Source organism: Lepidochelys kempii, chromosome 6 (assembly GCF_965140285.1).
Source record: "Lepidochelys kempii isolate rLepKem1 chromosome 6, rLepKem1.hap1, whole genome shotgun sequence".
In the NCBI taxonomy this organism is placed as follows: domain Eukaryota; kingdom Metazoa; phylum Chordata; order Testudines; family Cheloniidae; genus Lepidochelys; species Lepidochelys kempii.
In genome coordinates, this window is record NC_136385.1 from 51,131,823 (window position 1) to 51,152,180 (window position 20,358).

Below are 20,358 nucleotides of genomic sequence, written 5' to 3' on the forward strand. Positions count from 1 at the left end.
TCAACACATGAATTTATTTGAATTGCCTGCAAGGTATGTTAATTACCATTATGAGGACTGCCTAGTTTCTCATCTGAACCTCTCAAAGCTAAACAACTTTGACTTAAGTACAGCAAAATATCCAAGAGATAACACAAAATATTGTGCCATATGTCCTGCATCTGATAGCAGGTTTGAAAACCTTTGTTAGCTGTGCAAACCATTTCCAACTATTGTGTAAGTTCCATCCAATGAATGATTGCCTCCATATGTTCCTTCTAACGTTCATGTTAGCTACTCACTCACTAAAGTGGAAAAAGTTTGTGAACCCAATTTTACAAAGGAAGATGAGGAATTTGGAAAAGTAAACAAGAGAAAGAACAAGGAGGCAAGAGTTGACCTGTACATCGATCAAGATTTCTGGCATAATTCCCCATTAAGAGTTTTGACAAAGCGCTGCAATTTTAATACCTGCTTCCCTTCGCATTTGCAAGTAGCAGAACCATCCATAGATTGTTCACCAGGAAGATGGTTGAACTTTGCAGGGTTCAAGAAACTCTGTAAACCACTCACGTTTCTTCCTTTCCACAGGCCTGTTGCAGCTTGCGCTTTTGAGCACTATTCTTGTGCTTGTTGGTATTCATGGTGGAAATCACAGTTGACTAAAAACTCACCTACCAAGCTCTTCACTAATGAACTGCTAGGTTTGGAATGACTGCAGTAGCAGATGAAAGATCTAACTAATGTCTCCATGAAAAATTCAGAGAAATCAAGTGAAAAATCATAATCTCTCTGAAAATCAGAGCTATATCAGGGGAAACTAATAAGCCAGAGCTCAGGAATGCAGATGAGGTCAAGTGAAGGCAGCTGTTACAGAAAAGGCAAGGACCACAGGGTGGGAGAAAAGAGCAAGAAGTAAACAGGGCCCTTTATCGGCTTCTGAGTGGACTAAGCCTGGTTCCACTGGAACCATTTGAACCCCCCTTGCACAGCCTTGACCAGGCTGCAAAGCTCTGATTCAGATAAAAAGTAACCATTAGGTTTAAGATAAATATTATTATGCATTTAAAATAAAGGTACTGTCAAAACATAATAAAAACAGAAGCATGCAGGGTTTTCTGAATGCCAATTTAAGAGTAGTTTTTAAGCAGGATTTCAGTAAGCCCATCTCTGCACAAAATGAAAATGATAAATTCTGAGGATGGGTGGGGAGAGAATGGGATCTTATTAATGTAGGATAATATTGTGCAAATGGAATACTACTCTGGCCAACTATTTTCCATCAGTTTCTTCTGGTAATTTCCTCCCCCCTTTTGATATTTGAGGCACTTTTTATAGCAGTGTGATAATTGGTTTAATCTGATTTATGATTAGATGGTCACTTTAATTTTGGTATCATCCTGTATATGGCTATTGCCCCTATTTTTAGGTATTTAATTTGTCGTATATTAATTGAGCTCTCCAAGTTGATGGATTTGCACCATTCTGACAATCTGAAGGTCAGCTCATGTTTAAGAAGGGACAACAAATAAATTTGCCATGTACAGCCATCTGAACATTGACCTCAAGCTATTTTGAACAACCAGCAATTGTGCTGAACTGTACTAAATTCTCTTTACCGACAATTGCCAACAGAGCATTGTGACCATTTTGTTTATACCTGATTTGAATTCAAATCAATTACTGTAGAATTTAAGAGACTTCCATCCTCCACTGTATAACGAGCCTAGTAATAAACTGTTAAGGAATATTTTAAATAGGATTAGTAAAGTCTGTTGACACAGTCATTGAAGTTCAAAACGGAAGCTGGCCTAAACACAGCTTTTATATATAACCCCCTAGAAGGCAAGTTAAGTTATAAATAGTGATTTGTTTAGCTATTAAATTATAAACAGGGTTACCATGCAAATTAACATGCAACTGTGATCATTAATTATTGACTGCAGAGAAAAGAGAAATTTAAAAAGTACTATTCCTGATTACAAAAATCGTGCCAGTTGTCATACATAATTATAAAATGTCATACCTTTCATATTCCCAGTTAAACACACAAAATTCATACATCCTGGAAGATTTAGGAGAATTAATTATGAGACATGAAAACATATAGATAAGTTATTGGTTCAAATCTAGCCAAGATCGGTAGTGACCAGTACCATACAGTAGCCTATATGAAATACACTGGTAACCTCAATCTAGTTCCCAATGAACAAATATCTACCCTTTAAAAATAAAAATAAAAATAAAAGAAAGCACAATTGGCACTCTAGGTAGAAAAATAAAGTACAAAAACTGAAGACTGTGGCCTAGTGCACAGAGCACTGGACTGGGATACAGGAGATCTAGGTTCCAGCTCTGCCACTAGGGTGCAGGTGACCATGGGCAAGTCACTTCACCTCTGTGCCTCAGCTCCATCTGTAAAATGGTAAGTCCTTTGTAAAGCACTATGAGATCTACTGATAAAAAGTGCTATTAGGTATTATTAATGTACATAGACACTGAACTACTTTTTGCCCAGAGGTGGTCCTTTCCAAACATAGTTTAGACACATTGGCAAGGTCAATGTGTGTGATGTTTACATCATTGCGGCTTGTGTCACAACACTTCTGTGAATAGGTAAAGTGCTTTAGGTTGGGATTTTCAGTGCTGTTGAAGTGAGTTTAGACATCTTTCATTAGTTATAAGAAAAAATTAAAATTAATGGAAAATGCATCTGATCCCCCCTAGACAGGTTTGAAAGTTCCAACCAGAGTCTCCAGACCTAACATTTGGGCCAAACAAGAAAAGAAGATTAAATAAATGAAAATAACTTCTGGAGACAAGCTAAAATTCACCATGTCGTAGAAAAAGAGGGTTTAAGGAGACATTTCATGCATAACCCATTTGCGGCCATATTAAAGACGACACCATGTGTATCTACGAACGTGCTGGTTTAAGGATAGCGTTTCAGCTATATTTGAATTTCCTAGTATTTGCCAATTTATAGAAGATCTTTAATTTTAGATTTGACATTTTTGGAGGGTAAATACACATAAGTGATTGCCTGACTCATTATATTAAAAGGTGTTGACTTTAATTGATGTGGACATGGAAACAATAAGACATGCACATGACATTATACGGAAGTATGGAGGCTGCAGGTTTATTTAACAAATACCTAACTGGGGCAAATTACCCTAAACTACTCAGCAGGGCTATTTCAGTGCAGATCTCAAACAGGCACCAATGACCCCTGTTGCATTATTAACCAGATGATGAGGGTGAAGGCAGTTGCCCTAAGGCCTGCCAAAGGAGTCTGTCAAGATACCATAGTCCTGACCTCTCCTCTCCTCACCAGAGGTAGAAGAGTCACAAGCTGTGCCAAACATTGAGGTATGCCACCTTACCATGCCATGCGAGTGCCCAGGACAAATGCTAGAACAACCCACTGGGATATAGAACTCCCAAATGAACCTTACTAAATCGTAAACAACACTGGAACCTAAAGTTGTGACAACCGTGATTTAACTAACAACTTCTCCCCCTCCCCACAACTAGACCTCTTGGATGCAGTGGTCCCACACAACAGCTCGCTAATTTTGTCACTTAGAAAAAGCCTTTCTAGACCTATAACTGGTGATCAGCCATTCCTGTCATCCCAGGATATCCAGGAAACCCGATATAAAGATGGGAAGAGGGGGGCTGAATCAGTGCGTCAGCAACCCATACCCTGGAAAACTTCCCATACTTTCCTTTCACCCTCCTAAAGACAGAAGTCTGTAACACAGACCTGCATCACCTCCACTGCCTATTGGCAGTAGTGGTGGGTGGGAGACGCCCAAGTACCCAGACATGCCACAAATCACTCCCTACCCACACAATGAGGAAGGAGCAGGAAAAAGGGAAAACCAGTAACTCTCAACAGGGGAAGAGGAGGAAGGTGGAAAAAGGAATAATGCTTCCGGGACAATACTACTGCCCACCCCTGAACGAAGAGGTCTACACAACTTCCAGTCTCACCAAAGCCCAAACTCGGATAGCAGAGTAAGCATTTCTTAACATATTAAGCGATTTGAGGGATAGTTCTCAATTAATAGTGGGTTGTACGACTAAAACACCCGCTTTAGAGACAGAGTTTAACTTTGGATTCAAGGACACGTTTCTATCTCTGACTAATATTTCTAGGACATTGCTTAGACCCATTACTCAGATGCTTTTCGTGAGTGATTATATATAGAGAAAATCCAAAAATATTTAGAACACTCATAATAAAGACTTTCAGAAATACTTGCAACAAATATTTTGTACTCATTTAAAGAGAGCTGTTCTTGCATCTAGTAACTGAAATAAAGTCATAATGATCCACCTAAACTAAATGTTTAAATCCACCTTTAACTAAATTTAGTTAAAACTAAATGATCTGTTAAACTAACAGAGTTTTAAAAAAGAAAAGGAGTATTGTGGCACCTTAGAGACTAAGTTGTCATTTTGTCCTGTCACGATCAATACAGAAATAAGGAAGATGAGTGTAAGTTTAAGCCCCAGGACTGAATAACTTACTTTGTTAGAGGAACAGAACATGTTATAGAGTAAGTTAACCGAAGAAAAAGATTACGAGTGAGGCTTCACTTTTGTCAACAGTACAGACTGTAATTTCTGGAGAAATTAGGTATTACATTCCTATGTATTCATTAAAAAGCTTCCTGTGCTCTTACAGAATCTTATACTACACAACTGCTTTCAAAGAACCTTATGACATGGGGATATAATAAGGACAATAGGTAATTAATCTCTAGAATGCTAGTCCAGAACTTCAGATGTTATGCCTTTTATGAATTTATGCTTCCGGGGCAAAACAGAGCTTGAACTTCACTTGTGTCTTGACATATACTCAAGATGTTAGCCTAAATCAATAATACATTAGGGTTAGCTATGTGGTCTCTGATATGAATCAGTACTAGTCTCACTACTTGTAGCTCTAGGGGAAAAATATTACATATTTCTGAGCACTCTGATACCAGCTACTTTCCATGAGCCAAATGATATTGCAAATGCATGCTCCATCTTAAGTTTTCTTCCACAATGAGTTATTCTATCTATAATTGTCATACTACTTTGACTAAGAGTTCCTTGTTTCAGCAACCAGCTGTGATACTGGATTAAGAACTGGCACTTTCTGATATGGGCTGCTCTGAATGATTCTGTGTGTGTAGAAGCACATCCACCTTCCATATCTCCAACCCCTGGTGCCTGGGGGCTACCACATTTGAGTCTACAGATCTAGCCACAAAAATCCAGCAAAGAAAGATGCATTTAGCTACCTGATCTTTTCCCGTTAAGCTTTTGTTTGATGGAATTTTTCAAGAACAAAACCTTAGACCTACGATAGGCCTACGATTGCAATTACTTGCCAGATTCCTCTGCACAGGCTAGTCAGCCCTTACAGACCTTGGGTTCCAAATCACCTCCAGCATCAAGAGAAAAGGAAGTCTGCTACTTGTCATAAAGGCTGTCTAGGAGTTCCAATTATCTCAAGGACACAAGGAGAAAGACAAACAGCTATGAGACTGGATTGGGAACGTTAACAGGCAAAAAGTAGCAACTGACTTATAAGGGAAACATGGCAGCTGACATCATGAATTTGCTGTCAAAAACAAAAAACTGAAAAATGAGAGAAATACTGTTTCTTCTGTAATCTTTTTCATTTACAATAATCTTTGGTGTTACTTTAACACTTGTAGGGAAAAACTGTTCAGGCAGTAGGGTGGGATCTAAGCTCATGACCTTTAGTTTATTTTGCAGTTTTCCTGATACATCTGTGGTTCTGGAAAGTAAAAAAGGCAGAATCCCACATTCAGAAGGAGAAAAGTTTTGGACATTTTCAGAAAAAAAAATGCACAGGTTATTCATTGAGAAAGATGAATAGCATTTGTAATCCCTGTGAAAACAGTTTCTTCTCACCATGTTCACCTCATAAACTTTGTTCTCCCAACAGTTATAACTCTGTCTCAACACCAGGTAAGAATGGTAAGTCATCAAGACTGATGAGCCAGATATTTTCTTTAAAACAATCTTGGATCAGGCCATCCAGTACAGGAATTAGGTCTTTAAATGCTAAGAGGAGAAGCAGCTTCTCACGTGTGATTTGAAAAAAAGAATTAGGTTCTACACTACAGTGGCAGTGTTTAAGCACTTCCATGGTCTAGTGTGGAAGCTAGAGCCTTCTGTTAACATACAACTGCTACATAAGTGCCCTTATTTAGATTGAAATGATGACAGTAGGAGAGAAGAAAGACTGCAACAAGTTTGCTGTTGGTTCTGAATCCCATATGTACAATAGCATGGAAAAGGACCTTCTCCTGTGAATTAATTTATTTATTGAGAACACATTAGAAATTAAATGCAAAAGAATCAGTAATTAAAGCAGTATTTTGTCCGCAATACTGAACTCAAAAGTAAAAAGACTCCGAAAAAAAAAAAAAGATGGTTGCTCCGACAACTTGCCCCCTGCAATTCTCCCTGTATCTGTTGTATTTTCTGCCTGTATTGGTTGTATTTTCTATCCCTCTTTCTCTTAAGAGTAATATTAATTAATGTTTATCAGCACACACAAGAGATTATATAGACTGTACAATGTGCATAGCAGGAAAACCTCAATAGTGCAAATTTCCTGACCTGAGTGACCGCAGTCTTAACATTACATTAATTCTAAGATTTTTATTCATTGAACACACTAGCATATTAACAAGCACTTTTCAGTAACAGGGAACTTACTAACCAAACTAGAAAAGGAGAAATTAAAAATGTCTAGACCATGTTAATATATGTGAGTTAACTGCAAAGGTGCTTCAATATTTGGATGTTGATTTCACAGATATTTAGAAGGTGATCATAATTCCTTGAAAAATAACTATTTTTGGATCAAGACTCTTGTAGTGCATGTTTTTCATATACCAAAGAACATCATTTCTAAATTCTAGACAGTCTTTAAGCTTGTAAAAAGAGATAACTAGGCATTCAGTGCTTCACTACTGGAAGGCTTAGAATCTTTACATAGCCACAAAATCAATTGCCATTTTCAGAATAAGCAACATCACTGAGAAGACAGCTTACTGAACATAAAACATACTACCAGCTGTATCATTCCCCAAGTACGGCGACAAGAGAAAGTCTTAACATAAAATGTTACCACCACCTGGGGGAAGGAGAAGAAACAACAACCCCCAAACCATATATTACAGTTGTGCTTCATCAGGGATAGAATGTTGGCCAATGTGAGTTTTGTTCATTTACTGCACCTTTGATATAGCTTCACCGGCTTCCTCCCCTACAATTCCGCAACTTTGTGGCACTACCTCTTATTTATAGCATTTGTATGTACCTCATATTTTAGAAAAAATATAAATGAGTGCTATTTTTTATTTCTCAACCCATAAAGCTAGGCTTCCATAGTACCATGAGACCAAAGGTACAGGACTCAAGGAAATTTTACAAAATATATTTTATAAACTTCTGAAGTTTACTTAAAATAGCTTTCCTATACATAGTAAGGTCACTATTTTAAGGTCTAGCCTCAGAACTTAACAACTTAAGCATTAAGTCATTTAAAAGAGGGGATTCATAGATTTTTAAAGTAACAAAGACTCTATTCATAGCTGTGATTTACAGTGATATATCCACATTTAAACTTCAAAGACTGACTATCCATCCTACAATTTGATTTTTGAAAGAAAATGTGACTAAAAGGCAAGAGAAATGGTTATTTATACACACACAAACCTACAGCATAAGATAAAGATCTCAAACATACAAAAGCCAATACCATAAATTGGTCAATGGATTTTGAAATTCTTGTCAAAGAAACTTATGCAGTTATACTTTGGGTTCTGTATGTATGCATGCAGGTTGGTTCTCCTAGGGCAAGGCCACTACTCCAGAAGCTGATCAAAATGTGCCTTTGGCTTGGTTGTACTTCCTGCATATCCTTGGGAGACCACAGAAACGTTAGTGACGTTGGTGCATAGTGATTCTGTACTGGAAGCTTTGATGGTGCTTGTGACTAATTATTCTTCTGGCACGGGTACAATATTTATAGGAGGACTACATTATAGTACCCTTATTCATAAAGAATAAATTCATAAAGAGTAACGCCTAGTGGTTTCAACTACTCTTAGAGTAAGGCAGTAATCAACTTGCATAGTATCACATCACAATCTGGCCCTTAAATTGCAAACATTCCAGGACAGGGGCCATCTCTTAAACTATGTTAGCACAGTGCCCAACAGATCCAGGTGCTAACCTTGACTGAAGCCTTTGCATGTTATAATAATTACTGACATTCTTTCAATCCTTTCTCTTCCCCAAGGAAGTACGTTTCCATATTTTATTTTATCATCAAGCAGGTATCTATGATATCTCAGGTATTTCAAGTAAATACGAGTAATGTCTGAGGTACTTTGGGACTATCCAACTCCACAATACAGCAAAGTCATGGCAGGATAAAGACATTTGCCATCGGTGACATATATAGCAATTTCCTGCATATCCTTGGGAGACCTTATTTAACTAAGTTTAAGTATCTTTGGGAGTCTGTTGTAGTAAATGCAAAATGCATGCATTTTTGTGGGCTGAAATTTCATGCAACCTCTCTAGGGGGAGATGTGATGTGAGACCTCATATTCACAAGACTATATTGAAAATGCATCAGACAAGAACAGGCTTTTGGGAGTAAGTCTGAAGTGGATTTTCTGGGGAATACATAGGGAGAGGTTAATGCATATTCCCCCCACTTTCCGCAACAAGCCTTTTGAAGCTATACCCTGAAAAGTGCATCACTACCTGCTGATTACCTGTTCCCAGAGACTAGATCAAAGGCCCCAGCTACATAAAGAAACAGATGAACTGCCCAGCCTGCACTCTGGTTCAGAACTGGAGACAGTTATGAACTTGTAACTATGAAGAAAAGCCAGCTGTGGATTTTGAAGAACTGACACCAACCAGAACTTGAGGTTCAGTTCAGGTGACATTTGGTAAGCTTTTTAGCACGTGTAGGATCTTTCATTGTTTTTAAATGTTTTCTCTGTAATGCTTTCGCCCCAAGAATAAACGTGCTTGCTTAACAAAAGGTGTGCGGTAACTTGTGTCTGTGGGCAATTACACTGTTCATAGCCTCTAGAGAGAAAGCAAAGATACTGGCCTGTTTAGGCCATCTGGCTTGCTGAGAATATCAGAGTCAGCAGGGAACTTTGCAGCCTGGAAAAACCCTGGTCCCAAGGTCACCAAAGAGAGGTGATGGCTGGGAGCCAGAAGCTTAAACTGGGTGCCCTGGTTGGACCATGGAGGAGGAATACTTGCCCTGAACCTGTGATACCAGCTTCTAGCTATCATCTGTTCTGAAGCACACTGGTTGCTTGGATGTCATTCTGGGCAATGGTTTTGTATGCCAGACAACAGCCAAATGATTTTGTCTGCCTTTCAGTTGTATTTTTAAGAGAGTTATTTGCTTAGGTTTGAATAACTGAGGTCTTGTGGGAAGTCAAGTCCTTGTTAATCTACCCATTTGCACCTGTGGTGAGGAAGCTAGTTCTTTTATTAATGTATTTTTAGGATCCAACAAAACTAGTGACTGATCTTTAGGGTTACAGTCAGTGAGCCTGAGTAGCATTCTCATCTATCACGTTACTCTGTGGGTATTCTGCTGAGAATGTGAGATGTTCATACTAGTAAATCTAGACATGCAATGTGGAGTAGTGTCATTGCCTACAGGTAAAGTGCTTTGTTTGCAGTACTCAGAGAAGGGTCTTAATCAGGTGCCGCTTTTCTGCATGGTTTCCTTGCAAATCCAGTGGACTCTGATGAACAACAGTTTCAACGTTGGGTTTCATGCAACTTCTAACACCATATAATGTTTAATAAGCTCTGAGGTGTCAGGTTTGTTAGGGAAGAAGGCAAAAGCCTTCTCATTAACTGCAAAAATGCTCAGCATGGTCCGAGTCTGTTCAGGTTTGTAAAAGCTGAGATAAACAGTGGGTATTCCCAAAGGCTAAACACCAACATAAGCATAATCACTCCTATTTTATTCCTACAGTCACACCAATACCGGCTTGATACCAACACCTACATGATTTAAATGTAAGAGAGGTGTAAACCCAAAATTTTCACAGAAAGTTTCTTATGGACTGTGACCAAAGGGAGGAGGTATAGAAATTTTTATTCCCTCTAGCATCAGGAATGTTGTACTCACAAAGTGTGTTACTGAGGCACCAGAGTCAGAGAGAATTGTGTGACTAATTGGTAATCAGGGATTTCCTAAAACCTCCAACTGCTAGTCAAACCAGAACCCATTTCAGTTTTCTTTGAGCACAGACCTAGGAGACATTAGTGTCTGATCTATATGTTTGGGAAATTAAACTATTGCTACGAGATACTGCATACACAGAGGTACTGGAAGGCTAGCAAGAACCTCTGTGTATGCAGTATCTTTTTCTTACTTTTTCAGTGCAATGTACTATGCATCCAGATAAGTAAGAGGCTAATTAATTAAGATGAGCTATTATCAGCAGGAGAAAAAAACTTTTGTAGTGATAATCAAGATGGCCCATTTAGACAGTTGACAAGCAGGTGTGAGGAAACTTAATTTAGGGAAATAGATTCAATATGTGTAAAAAGAAAAGGAGTACTTGTGGCACCTTAGAGACTAACCAATTTATTTGAGCATGAGCTTTCGTGAGCTACAGCTCACTTCACAAAAGCTTATGCTCAAATAAATTGGTTAGTCTCTAAGGTGCCACTAGTACTCCTTTTCTTTTTGCGAATACAGACTAACACGGCTGCTACTCTGAAACCTGTCAATATGTGTAATGACCCAACCATTACACATTAGAAGTTATTCTTCTAATTTACCAGTTCAGGTAAGGATTACAGTACAGTAGATTGGTTTGTCCTGGTGAGCTACATACAAAGACTACACTGTCCAGCAATAGAACCTAGAATGTTCTACAATATGCACTGCCATTCTCTCAATGTTCAAATGAAGGAGATTGCATCATAAAAAAAGAAAGGCAGCCAAGTTGGCAATGACAGAACTTACTGCAAAGTATTGTTTTAGGGTGGACATTAGCCAGTCAGCTTTGAGTTTTTTAGCGGAACAAAGACAACGAAAACACAGAAATTTAACACAAGCCAGTATTAGCCGTTTGCTTTACAATTTTTTCATTTAAACTTCTTTTCTGGCTTACACACTTCCTATTTTCCAGTGTTAACCAGAGCACAAGTCAAGAAAATACTAAAGAAGATTCTATAGGAATGCATTATACATTCTATAAAATAGCCCTCAATAATTCCACAGAATTCTCTTTTCTCCATTCCTTGCCGAGCCATTTGAATTTGGCTATGTAAACATCTGTGCAAACAGAGATTAACTTTACAAGAAAAAGAACAATGGATGTCCTGATAGAGGAGGGAAAAAGACTTAAGAGCACAAATTTCAGACACTCATCAAATAAGTGTAGGCCTCAGTAAACTCTAGTGGTTAGAATTCTGAAGGCAGGAACTCATAACGTTTAGTAGAAAAAGAAAGACTGAATCAATCAGAATCTCTGATGCAAGGTTTATTTTAAAAATAGCCCTGGGCTACATCCCATAGACCTCCTCTTTGTCTAAATCAAAGTCTCACACAGGACACTGTAACCTGTCTTACTTTTACAGGAGCTCGTTAATTAAGGATGCTACCTTGAGTACTCTACTGTGGCTGCCACTACATGCTTTGATGTGGCTGTTCAGTGAAACACTGATGTTTCTTTGGGGCCCTCTCAAACTGTAATCTTTGCGACAGGGCTAAAGAGAAGCTGCCCCACGTGCACCCTTCATGTGAAAAAAGAGCTACGCTGTAAATATCACAGCTGTGAATGGTGCATAGAATTGGGGTGAAGGCACCTTCATTGACAACTTCATTTTCTCATTTTTCTGAGCCAAGACTCAAGTATACAAATGATATAACTGCTACTGATAACAACCCCATTTTTAGAGAGACTAAAAAACTAATGCAACAGAGAAAGTCAACGATAAAAACGGAAGGATAAACAGACTGAGGCCTATAATGAGCCATTTTATATAAATCCTTCAGCGTTTCTGAATCTACGCATTTCTTTTGGCTTTTTTGTGCAACAGGATAAAAAGTCATCTCCAACCTCATACAGGGCTGAGATTATATACACTAAATTTGGGGTAATTCTATATTAGACTTCAATCTGATAGTTAAAGATCCATTGATCTAAAAAACAACAGTGGTTTCCTATGTTATGATCACTTGTACCCAATTACATTTAAGTAGTCTATAATCCTAGCCAGTAATATTATATACACACACACACAGGGTGCTTTAAAAAGAGTCTATTTCCCAAAGTTGAAAATGATTAACAAAATTGACAAGAAGGAAACATAAAACAGCATGAATGATTATTGGGAGCTGTTTCAAAATGTTCTACTAGATACTCAAACCATTTCCACTATCAAAAAAGGCTTCTTCTATTAAAAAATTATCCTGGTTAAAAATGGAAATGAAAGGAACAATAAACATTTTTTAAATTATTATATATCTCAAATGGGAAAAAGGGGAAGTTGATAGCAATGGCTATAAATTAACCATAATAAATACAAATAATTGATAAAAAATGCAAACAACTCTATGGCTAGCATGATTAAGGACGAAAAGAAGGGATTTATAAAAAAAAATCTAGAAATAGAATAGGTCCGTTACTAGACAGCGATGAACTAAATGTCAATAATAATGCAGAAAAACAGCAGTAGTGTTATACAGTATAAACATTTCTGTTCTGTATTTTGGAAAGAAGCTGGATGATGTATTCACTACTCATTATCATAATAAAATACTTGCTATTCCAACAATACCTAGGCAGGATGTTAAACAGCAACAGCTAAGTTAAACATATTTAGATCTGAAGTACCAGACAACTTGCCCCCAAGAATTTTGTTTGTTTTAAAAGTTGATCAAGATGCTCTGTGAGCCACTGAGGTTGATTATTTAAGTAATCTTGGAATACTGGGGAAGTTCTGGAGGAATGGAAAGAAGCTAATATTCTGCCATTTTTTAAACTGTGTAAATGGAAGTTACAGGTAGTTATCAATTAGTTTGATGTGACCCCAGGCAAAAATGACGGAAGGGCTGATACAGGATTCAATCAAAATATTGAAGGCTGCAGCATAATTAATGCCAGTCAACAAAGTCTTATAGAAAATAGGTCTTGTTAAACAAACTTGACATCGTTTTTTGACGAGAAAGTTTGGTTGATAAAAGCAACTGCATTAATATAGTTTGACTTCTCTAAGCCATTTTTCTTAGTGCCATGTGACATGACTTTCCGAACATAAAATAAGCCTGAACAGTGTAGCGCATATTAAATGGACTAAAAACTGGCTGATAAGATTTAAAAAAACAATTGTAAACATGGAATGATCATCATTGGAATATTTTTAGTGGTTCCTCACAGGGGTCTGCTCTTCGCCCAATGCTAATCAATATTTTTATCAATGATATGCAAGTAAAGCTGGCAGAGGACACAGAAATTGTTGGAGAGATAAATTATAAGGATAGGTTAATTCCATACAATGATCTGGATCACATAAACAACCTGTGGTTTAATACAGCAAAATGCAATGTACTTTCATAGAATGGTGGACTGTATTTTGGAGAGGACTGTTACTGAGAGGGACTGAGGGTTCATGGTGGACAGCTAGCTGAACATGATCTTCCAATGCAGCATGATGGCTAAGAAAGCTAGCATCATCCTTGGTTGTATATGCAGGGGAATACAGAATAAAGGGAGTGGGGAATAAGAGTAGGGAAAAATTATTGCTACAGAATACAATATTAGAGAGACTGTTACTGGAATACTATGTCCAGTTCTCTTGTCCACACCTAAGAGGATATTGACAAAATGAAAAGGGTTTGGGGAAAAAAAAATCTAAGAATTATTTAAAGTCTAATCTCCCTTACAGGGAGATACTAAAGAAATTCTATTTATGCTAGAGAAGTGAAGAAGTGATTTGATCATGATCTGTAAGTACCTACATGGGCAAAGATCTTTGATAGTAGAAAGCTCTTTAATTTTGCAAACAAAGTCATAACAAGATCCAATGGCTGGAAGGAGACGGACAAATTCAGACTAGAAGAGAGACAAAATTTTAGCAAGGAAGGTAATTAACCACTGGCACAACCTACCGAGGGATGTGAAGGATTCTCTGTCACTTAGCTACCTGACTCTTATTGATTTGAATGGAAGCTTGGCACTTATTTCCCTTTGAGGATCTGGGCTCTAGTCTTTAAATTAAGATTAGAATTTTTAAGTAATGCCATAGGTCAGCCAGAAGTTTTGTGGGCTTGAAATAGGTGAAATTCTATGGCCAAATGTTATATCGAATGTCAAGGTAGATGTTTGTAATGGTCCCTGCTGCTTTAAAATCTAAAACTAAATGTTATGAAGTTTTTTGGATATGAACATAGGGCCTGAACCTACAAAAAGTCACTCCTTCAAGTCGCTTCCTCCCACACATGAATGAAATCCCCCTCAGTGCAGAGGGACAGCATAAGGCTTTCCCACCACTTACATTCTCAAAATAAGGATTAAGTGGGATTTAAGACATTGTGTGGGCCCCCTGCACAAGGGTGAATTTCAACCATATCTGTGGAAGAAAGCTAGTCATACTAGTACCTTTTCAGGATTAGGTTTGTAAACAACAGCTCTATTTAAAAAATAAAACTATTCTTAAAGTACTACCTGCATGCACACAAAATATTTAAATTACTATTTTTCCTAATTTACACAAATCTGATATTCCAATGCAGATATTAAAAATGAAGCTTCACTATACTTTTCAGAATTACACTATCTAGGTTACAACAGTAAAAGCTTGCTAGTCAAATCAGTTTAATATTGCATTATTCTTGTATGCAGTTCTTATCCACCAAAGCTTAAAATGTACCATAAAGAAACAAAAGAACGTCTACTGCTAAACCTGTGACTCTAAAATCAGCTCTTTGATTATACAGCTTTTAAAATTTGATCAAAATGATTACTACTTCTCTTTGTATCTACACTCAAAAGAATGGATATTCTGATCTAAGGAAAATATTAAATGAAGCCATATACAATAAAAATAAAATAATTTGCTTCCATTTCATCCATACTTAAATCACAAATTTATACCAAATAAATCTTCAAATAACAACTGAAGAAAAAGGCAAGAATGTGCTACAGACTCTTAAGTACCAACTAGATTAAAAGGAGAAAGGATTCCTATTACGATCTCTCAGTCTAGAAACCACTGTTCCATAAATCTAATATGGATTCCTTTCTATGTATCAATTCAGAATTGTTGGTTTTTTTCATAGTTACCCACTGAAATATTCACTTAATTTTAAATCTTTCAATCAAACCTTGAATTTTGCTTTCTTCTTTTTATAACAATAAAACACTAGATTGTTAGTTACCAACTTGGAATTCCAGTTAGGACTATAAAACAATCAATACTCCAATAATAACATTTCAATCTGCCTGAAAATGCAAGTTTTTAACATCACTTAAAGAGGAACGAATAAAATCATTTTAGTAAAACGTTCCAGACGTAGTTTCATTTTTATAGTAGGTATACTTTAGTTTAATGATGACATTGCCACTACAATGATGATGCATTATTAGATATATGTCACACACACGCACATACACACACTAGTTCAAATATTAATTGTTTTGGGGAAGTTTAGTGGCCTGCACTAAAGTCAAACTAGGAAAAAAAAAGTCAAACAGGAAGTCAAACTAGAGGACCACAATGGTTTATACTGGCCTTAAAAATCTATACGTCTATGCTAAACCTTTGCAAAGTTGGCAATGTAATTATGCCTCGTTAAACTATTTTTTAATTATACCCTAATTAAGAGTTCACAGGTTACATTTAAAAAAAATGTGAGAGGCTATACCCTAGATGTATTGATAAAGAACTATACCTTATACAAATGAAAGGATCTATTTCTATTTGAAAATGAAGTTACTAAAAGAACAATTGCCACACATTTTCCTAAAAAGTTTCCAGTAGCAAAAATAAGCCTATAAATACAGTATCCGAGAATCTTTGGATTAAGTATCAGTCAGTAAAATAAGAAGCTGTTTCAAATGTAAGGGAAAATTCTTGATGTTAATTTTGCTAAAATAGGAGAGACTAACAGCCATAAAACTATTACACAAGCCAGATATGGGAACAAGGAAATAGCTTCCTAATGGCATCAGCATGAGTGAATTACACTAGATACTATATTCTGTGTTTCTATAGCATCTTCCATCTAAGGATCTCAGAGCACTATACATTAAGAAAATTAAACCTTGAAACCCTCCTATGAAGCAGATGTGGTGTGACCTATATTTTACACAGGGGAAACAAAGGCAGAGAGGTCAGGGTGAGGGGTCTTGGTCACCCAGCAAGTCAGTGAGAGGGTGAACAGAGAAGTACCGTGTTCTGACTTTCTTGCAAACATATTGGATTTACAATCCTCCAACATATACATAAAAGCAATTTTTTTCATGTTTATAAATATTTATACAATTTAATCAATGTATAAGTGCTGTAAAAATCCAATTGCTCAATATAATCATACTCATCAAGTCAGCTTGATCACTGAGAAGGTTTACTTGTGGAACTATGACTTAGCTGTAAGTGCCAAGGAAAACTATCCAGATATCATTTGGTGCCTTACTACATTAGTAATTTGCTCTATACTTATTCATTTTTTCCACTTGGGCAGGTACTACAGTGTAATAATGCATACAGATATCAAAAATGTAAGAATAATTGAAAGGACAAGTTACACAGTATTCCTCTAATTATAAAAGCCAAATGGGAAACAAAATTTCCTATCTGATGGATTATCAATGCTAACAAGAGTTATGTGAAATCTAGAATACCCAAGTGCTTATTAATGTGAATATTATAACCTCCAGCTCTTGCCTGTTCTCAATCTGAAAGGTCATTCTTGCATTTTTCCTTCAATTTTATTTGTGCTGTATCAGAAGAGGACCATTTCCAGCAGTTGACAAGAACGTCTGAGGAACAGTGGGGGAGTCTGTTCCTCAGACATTCTTGTCAACTGCTGGAAATGGCCCACCTTGATCATCACTACAAAAGGTTCCCCCCCGCCTCCGCTCTCCTGCTAGTATTAGCTCATCTTAACTGATCACTCTCCTTGCAGTGTGTATGGTAACACCCATTGTTTCATGTTCTCTGTGTATATAAATCTCCCCACAGTATTTTCCACTGAATGCATCCGATGAAGTGAGCTGTAGCTCACAAAAGCTTATGCTCAAATTGGTTAGTCTCTAAGGTGCCACAAGTACTCCTTTTCTTTTTGCAAATACAGACCAACGCGGCTGCTACTCTGAAATCTCCCTCTTCAAGGCAGTATTTAAATGCATGCTTTAAGTGCTTTACTGAACTGGGGTCTAGAAGTGGATTTAACTCATTATGAAGCTTGTTAAGAAACCAAAGTTATAGTTTTAACTATTTTCAGAGTAACAACTGTGTTAGTCTGTATTCGCAAAAAGAAAAGGAGTACTTGTGGCACCTTAGAGACTAACCAATTTATTTGAGCATGAGCTTTCGTGAGCTACAGCTCACTTCATCGGATGCATACTGTGGAAACTGCAGCAGACTTTATATATACACAGAGAATATGAAACAATACCTCCTCCCACCCCACTGTCCTGCTGGTAATAGCTTATCTAAAGTGATCATCAGGTGGGCCATTTCCAGCACAAATCCAGGTTTTCTCACCCTCCACCCTCCACCCCCCCACACAAATTCACTCTCCTGCTGGTGATAGCCCATCCAAAGTGACAACTCTTTACACAATGTGCATGATAATCAAGTCTGGCTATTTCCTGCACAAATCCAGGTTTTCTCACATCCCCCCCACCCCCATACACACACAAACTCACTCTCCTGCTGGTAATAGCTCATCCAAACTGACCACTCTCCAAGTTTAAATCCAAGTTAAACCAGAACATCGGGGGGGGGGGTAGGAAAAAACAAGAGGAAACAGGCTACCTTGCATAATGACTTAGCCACTCCCAGTCTCTATTTAAGCCTAAATTTATAGTATCCAATTTGCAAATGAATTCCAATTCAGCAGTTTCTCGCTGGAGTCTGGATTTGAAGTTTTTTTGTTTTAAGATAGCGACCTTCATGTCTGTGATTGCGTGACCAGAGAGATTGAAGGGTTCTCCGACTGGTTTATGAATGTTATAATTCTTGACATCTGATTTGTGTCCATTTATTCTTTTACGTAGAGACTGTCCAGTTTGACCAATGTACATGGCAGAGGGGCATTGCTGGCACATGATGGCATATATCACATTGGTGGATGTACAGGTGAACGAGCCTCTGATAGTGTGGCTGATGTTATTAGGCCCATAGTTATAACTATAGTTATAGTTTTGTACAGTATTACTTATCCTACAGTTATTACACCTCTTCAAAATCTCCAAAGCAATTCTTTTAAGTCATTTTGTCAACCTGTTATCTCCCTTTTAGGAAGTTAGCCATTGTTCACGATCAAAGCTGACTGTGAATAGCCCCTGTGAAAATTGACCACTTAAAGACAAAAAGAAAAGGAGTACTTGTGGCACCTTAGAGACTAACCAATTTATTTGAGCATAAGCTTTCGTGAGTGAGCTGTAGCTCACGAAAGCTTATGCTCAAATAAATTGGTTAGTCTCTAAGGTGCCACAAGTACTCCTTTTCTTTTTGTGAATACAGACTAACAAGGCTGTTACTCTGAAACCTGTCACTTAGAGAAAATTTAGTGCTGACACTTTTACAGATCTTCAAAAAAAAGCACTATAAAATAGCAGGTTATCCTCCAAATGCCTAGCACTACCAGAATAAAATCTTAAAAACAAACTAGCTAAAGACCCATCACACCAGTAATTCTCATTTTTAAAGTATCTTTGCATGTTTAAGCATATAAATTGATATGTACTTACTACTGTAAATTAGAAGTCAATGATCTGCTAGGTTTCATAGTAGTTACATACCTCAAGTAAATATACAGTATATAAAATGTACTTAAAGCTCAGAGGGGCATGTACATTTGTGTGTATCCTGAAAAATCTATTCAGTCTATTCTTTCATGGATACATAGGGAGTTCTTGTGCATATTTGCATGACCATGGAGTTACAAACTTAAATTGTCTTTACATTCAAGATAGACTAGAACCCTATATCTTTCATTTCATCTATGCAGAATTTGTTTTGTATTCCAACTTAAAAGTCTGACAAATACAAACGCAACTCTGAGAGGGGAAAAAAAGATAAATCAGCACAGAAACAAAACATCAGAAGGAAAATCTGAACACTAATACATATGCATATACTGTGTGAACAGTATTGTTTTTAGTTTGTAGATTCATGTTGCAAAACATATCTGGAAACATAGCATCAACTGTGCTGACAATATAACAAGTGATGTTCTATTTGAAACAAAAGTTGTAATGGAAGCATCCTCCAAACTATCATGGCCTGTGTTACAGCAATAAATCAGTCAAAAAACCAACCAACCAACCACTCAGTACTTCTTGCTACTGGTCTTTAACAATCCTCTGCTAACTGGCCATATCTACCAAATATAAAATCTGGCATGGAGGCTTTCTTGTGGATGCAATTAAAGGACATAATGTAGTTTACCTTTTGTATAAAATTAATTCAGACGTCAATAACATCTCTTTACTGTCTAGAAATTAATTTGCATTTAGAATATGTTGTCACCAATAATTTATACTGTGCTATTGAAGTCCTTTCATTTATTCCCCACTGTTACCCAACACAAGATTGCAAAAAGGGGCTTAATATAAAGGCTATAAAAATTAAGTTTAGCGACCCTTCAAAATATATTTTTTTAAAGTCACAGAATGAGTAGTCTATGCAACTACCCCAAATCAGAAGTAGAATCAACCACCAGGAGTTTCTCGCATGGTATATTTTCAAACTAAAACCAAAAGCTCCACCCGAAACATTTGAATCTCTGTGTTATTACTTTCCTAAAATGATATATGAAACCAAAATACTATTGTTAATATATTAGCAGCATCCTCTGCACTACTGGTCATAAAGCATAATTTACAGTTCTTCAAGGTAAGTTTTTCAAAATAAAACACTTTTTCCCCCATCAGAATTCACAATCAAATTCCATGTTTTCCTACCTCAATCAGGAAGTCTCCAGTTCTCAAGCCAGCTTGCCATGCTACTCCCCCTTCATCCACAGATTCCAGGTACTGCAAAGCAGGAAAGGCTGGAGTTGGGGTGAACTCTTCAATAGGTGTATCAGCTTTGAAAATA

General features: G+C 37.1%; 1 protein-coding gene across 7 annotated transcripts in view; it reads right to left on the bottom strand.

The window, feature by feature from the left end:
* SHANK2 (SH3 and multiple ankyrin repeat domains 2) overlaps positions 1 to 20,358 on the bottom strand; it is a 613,170-nt gene that overhangs the window by 172,688 nt on the left and 420,124 nt on the right. For all 7 annotated transcript variants that reach the window (XM_073347891.2, XM_073347893.2, XM_073347892.2 and 4 more), the window contains one exon: positions 20,223 to 20,347. In XM_073347891.2, coding sequence (XP_073203992.1) covers positions 20,223 to 20,347 — 125 coding nt within the window. The remainder of the gene's footprint in view (positions 1 to 20,222; positions 20,348 to 20,358) is intronic.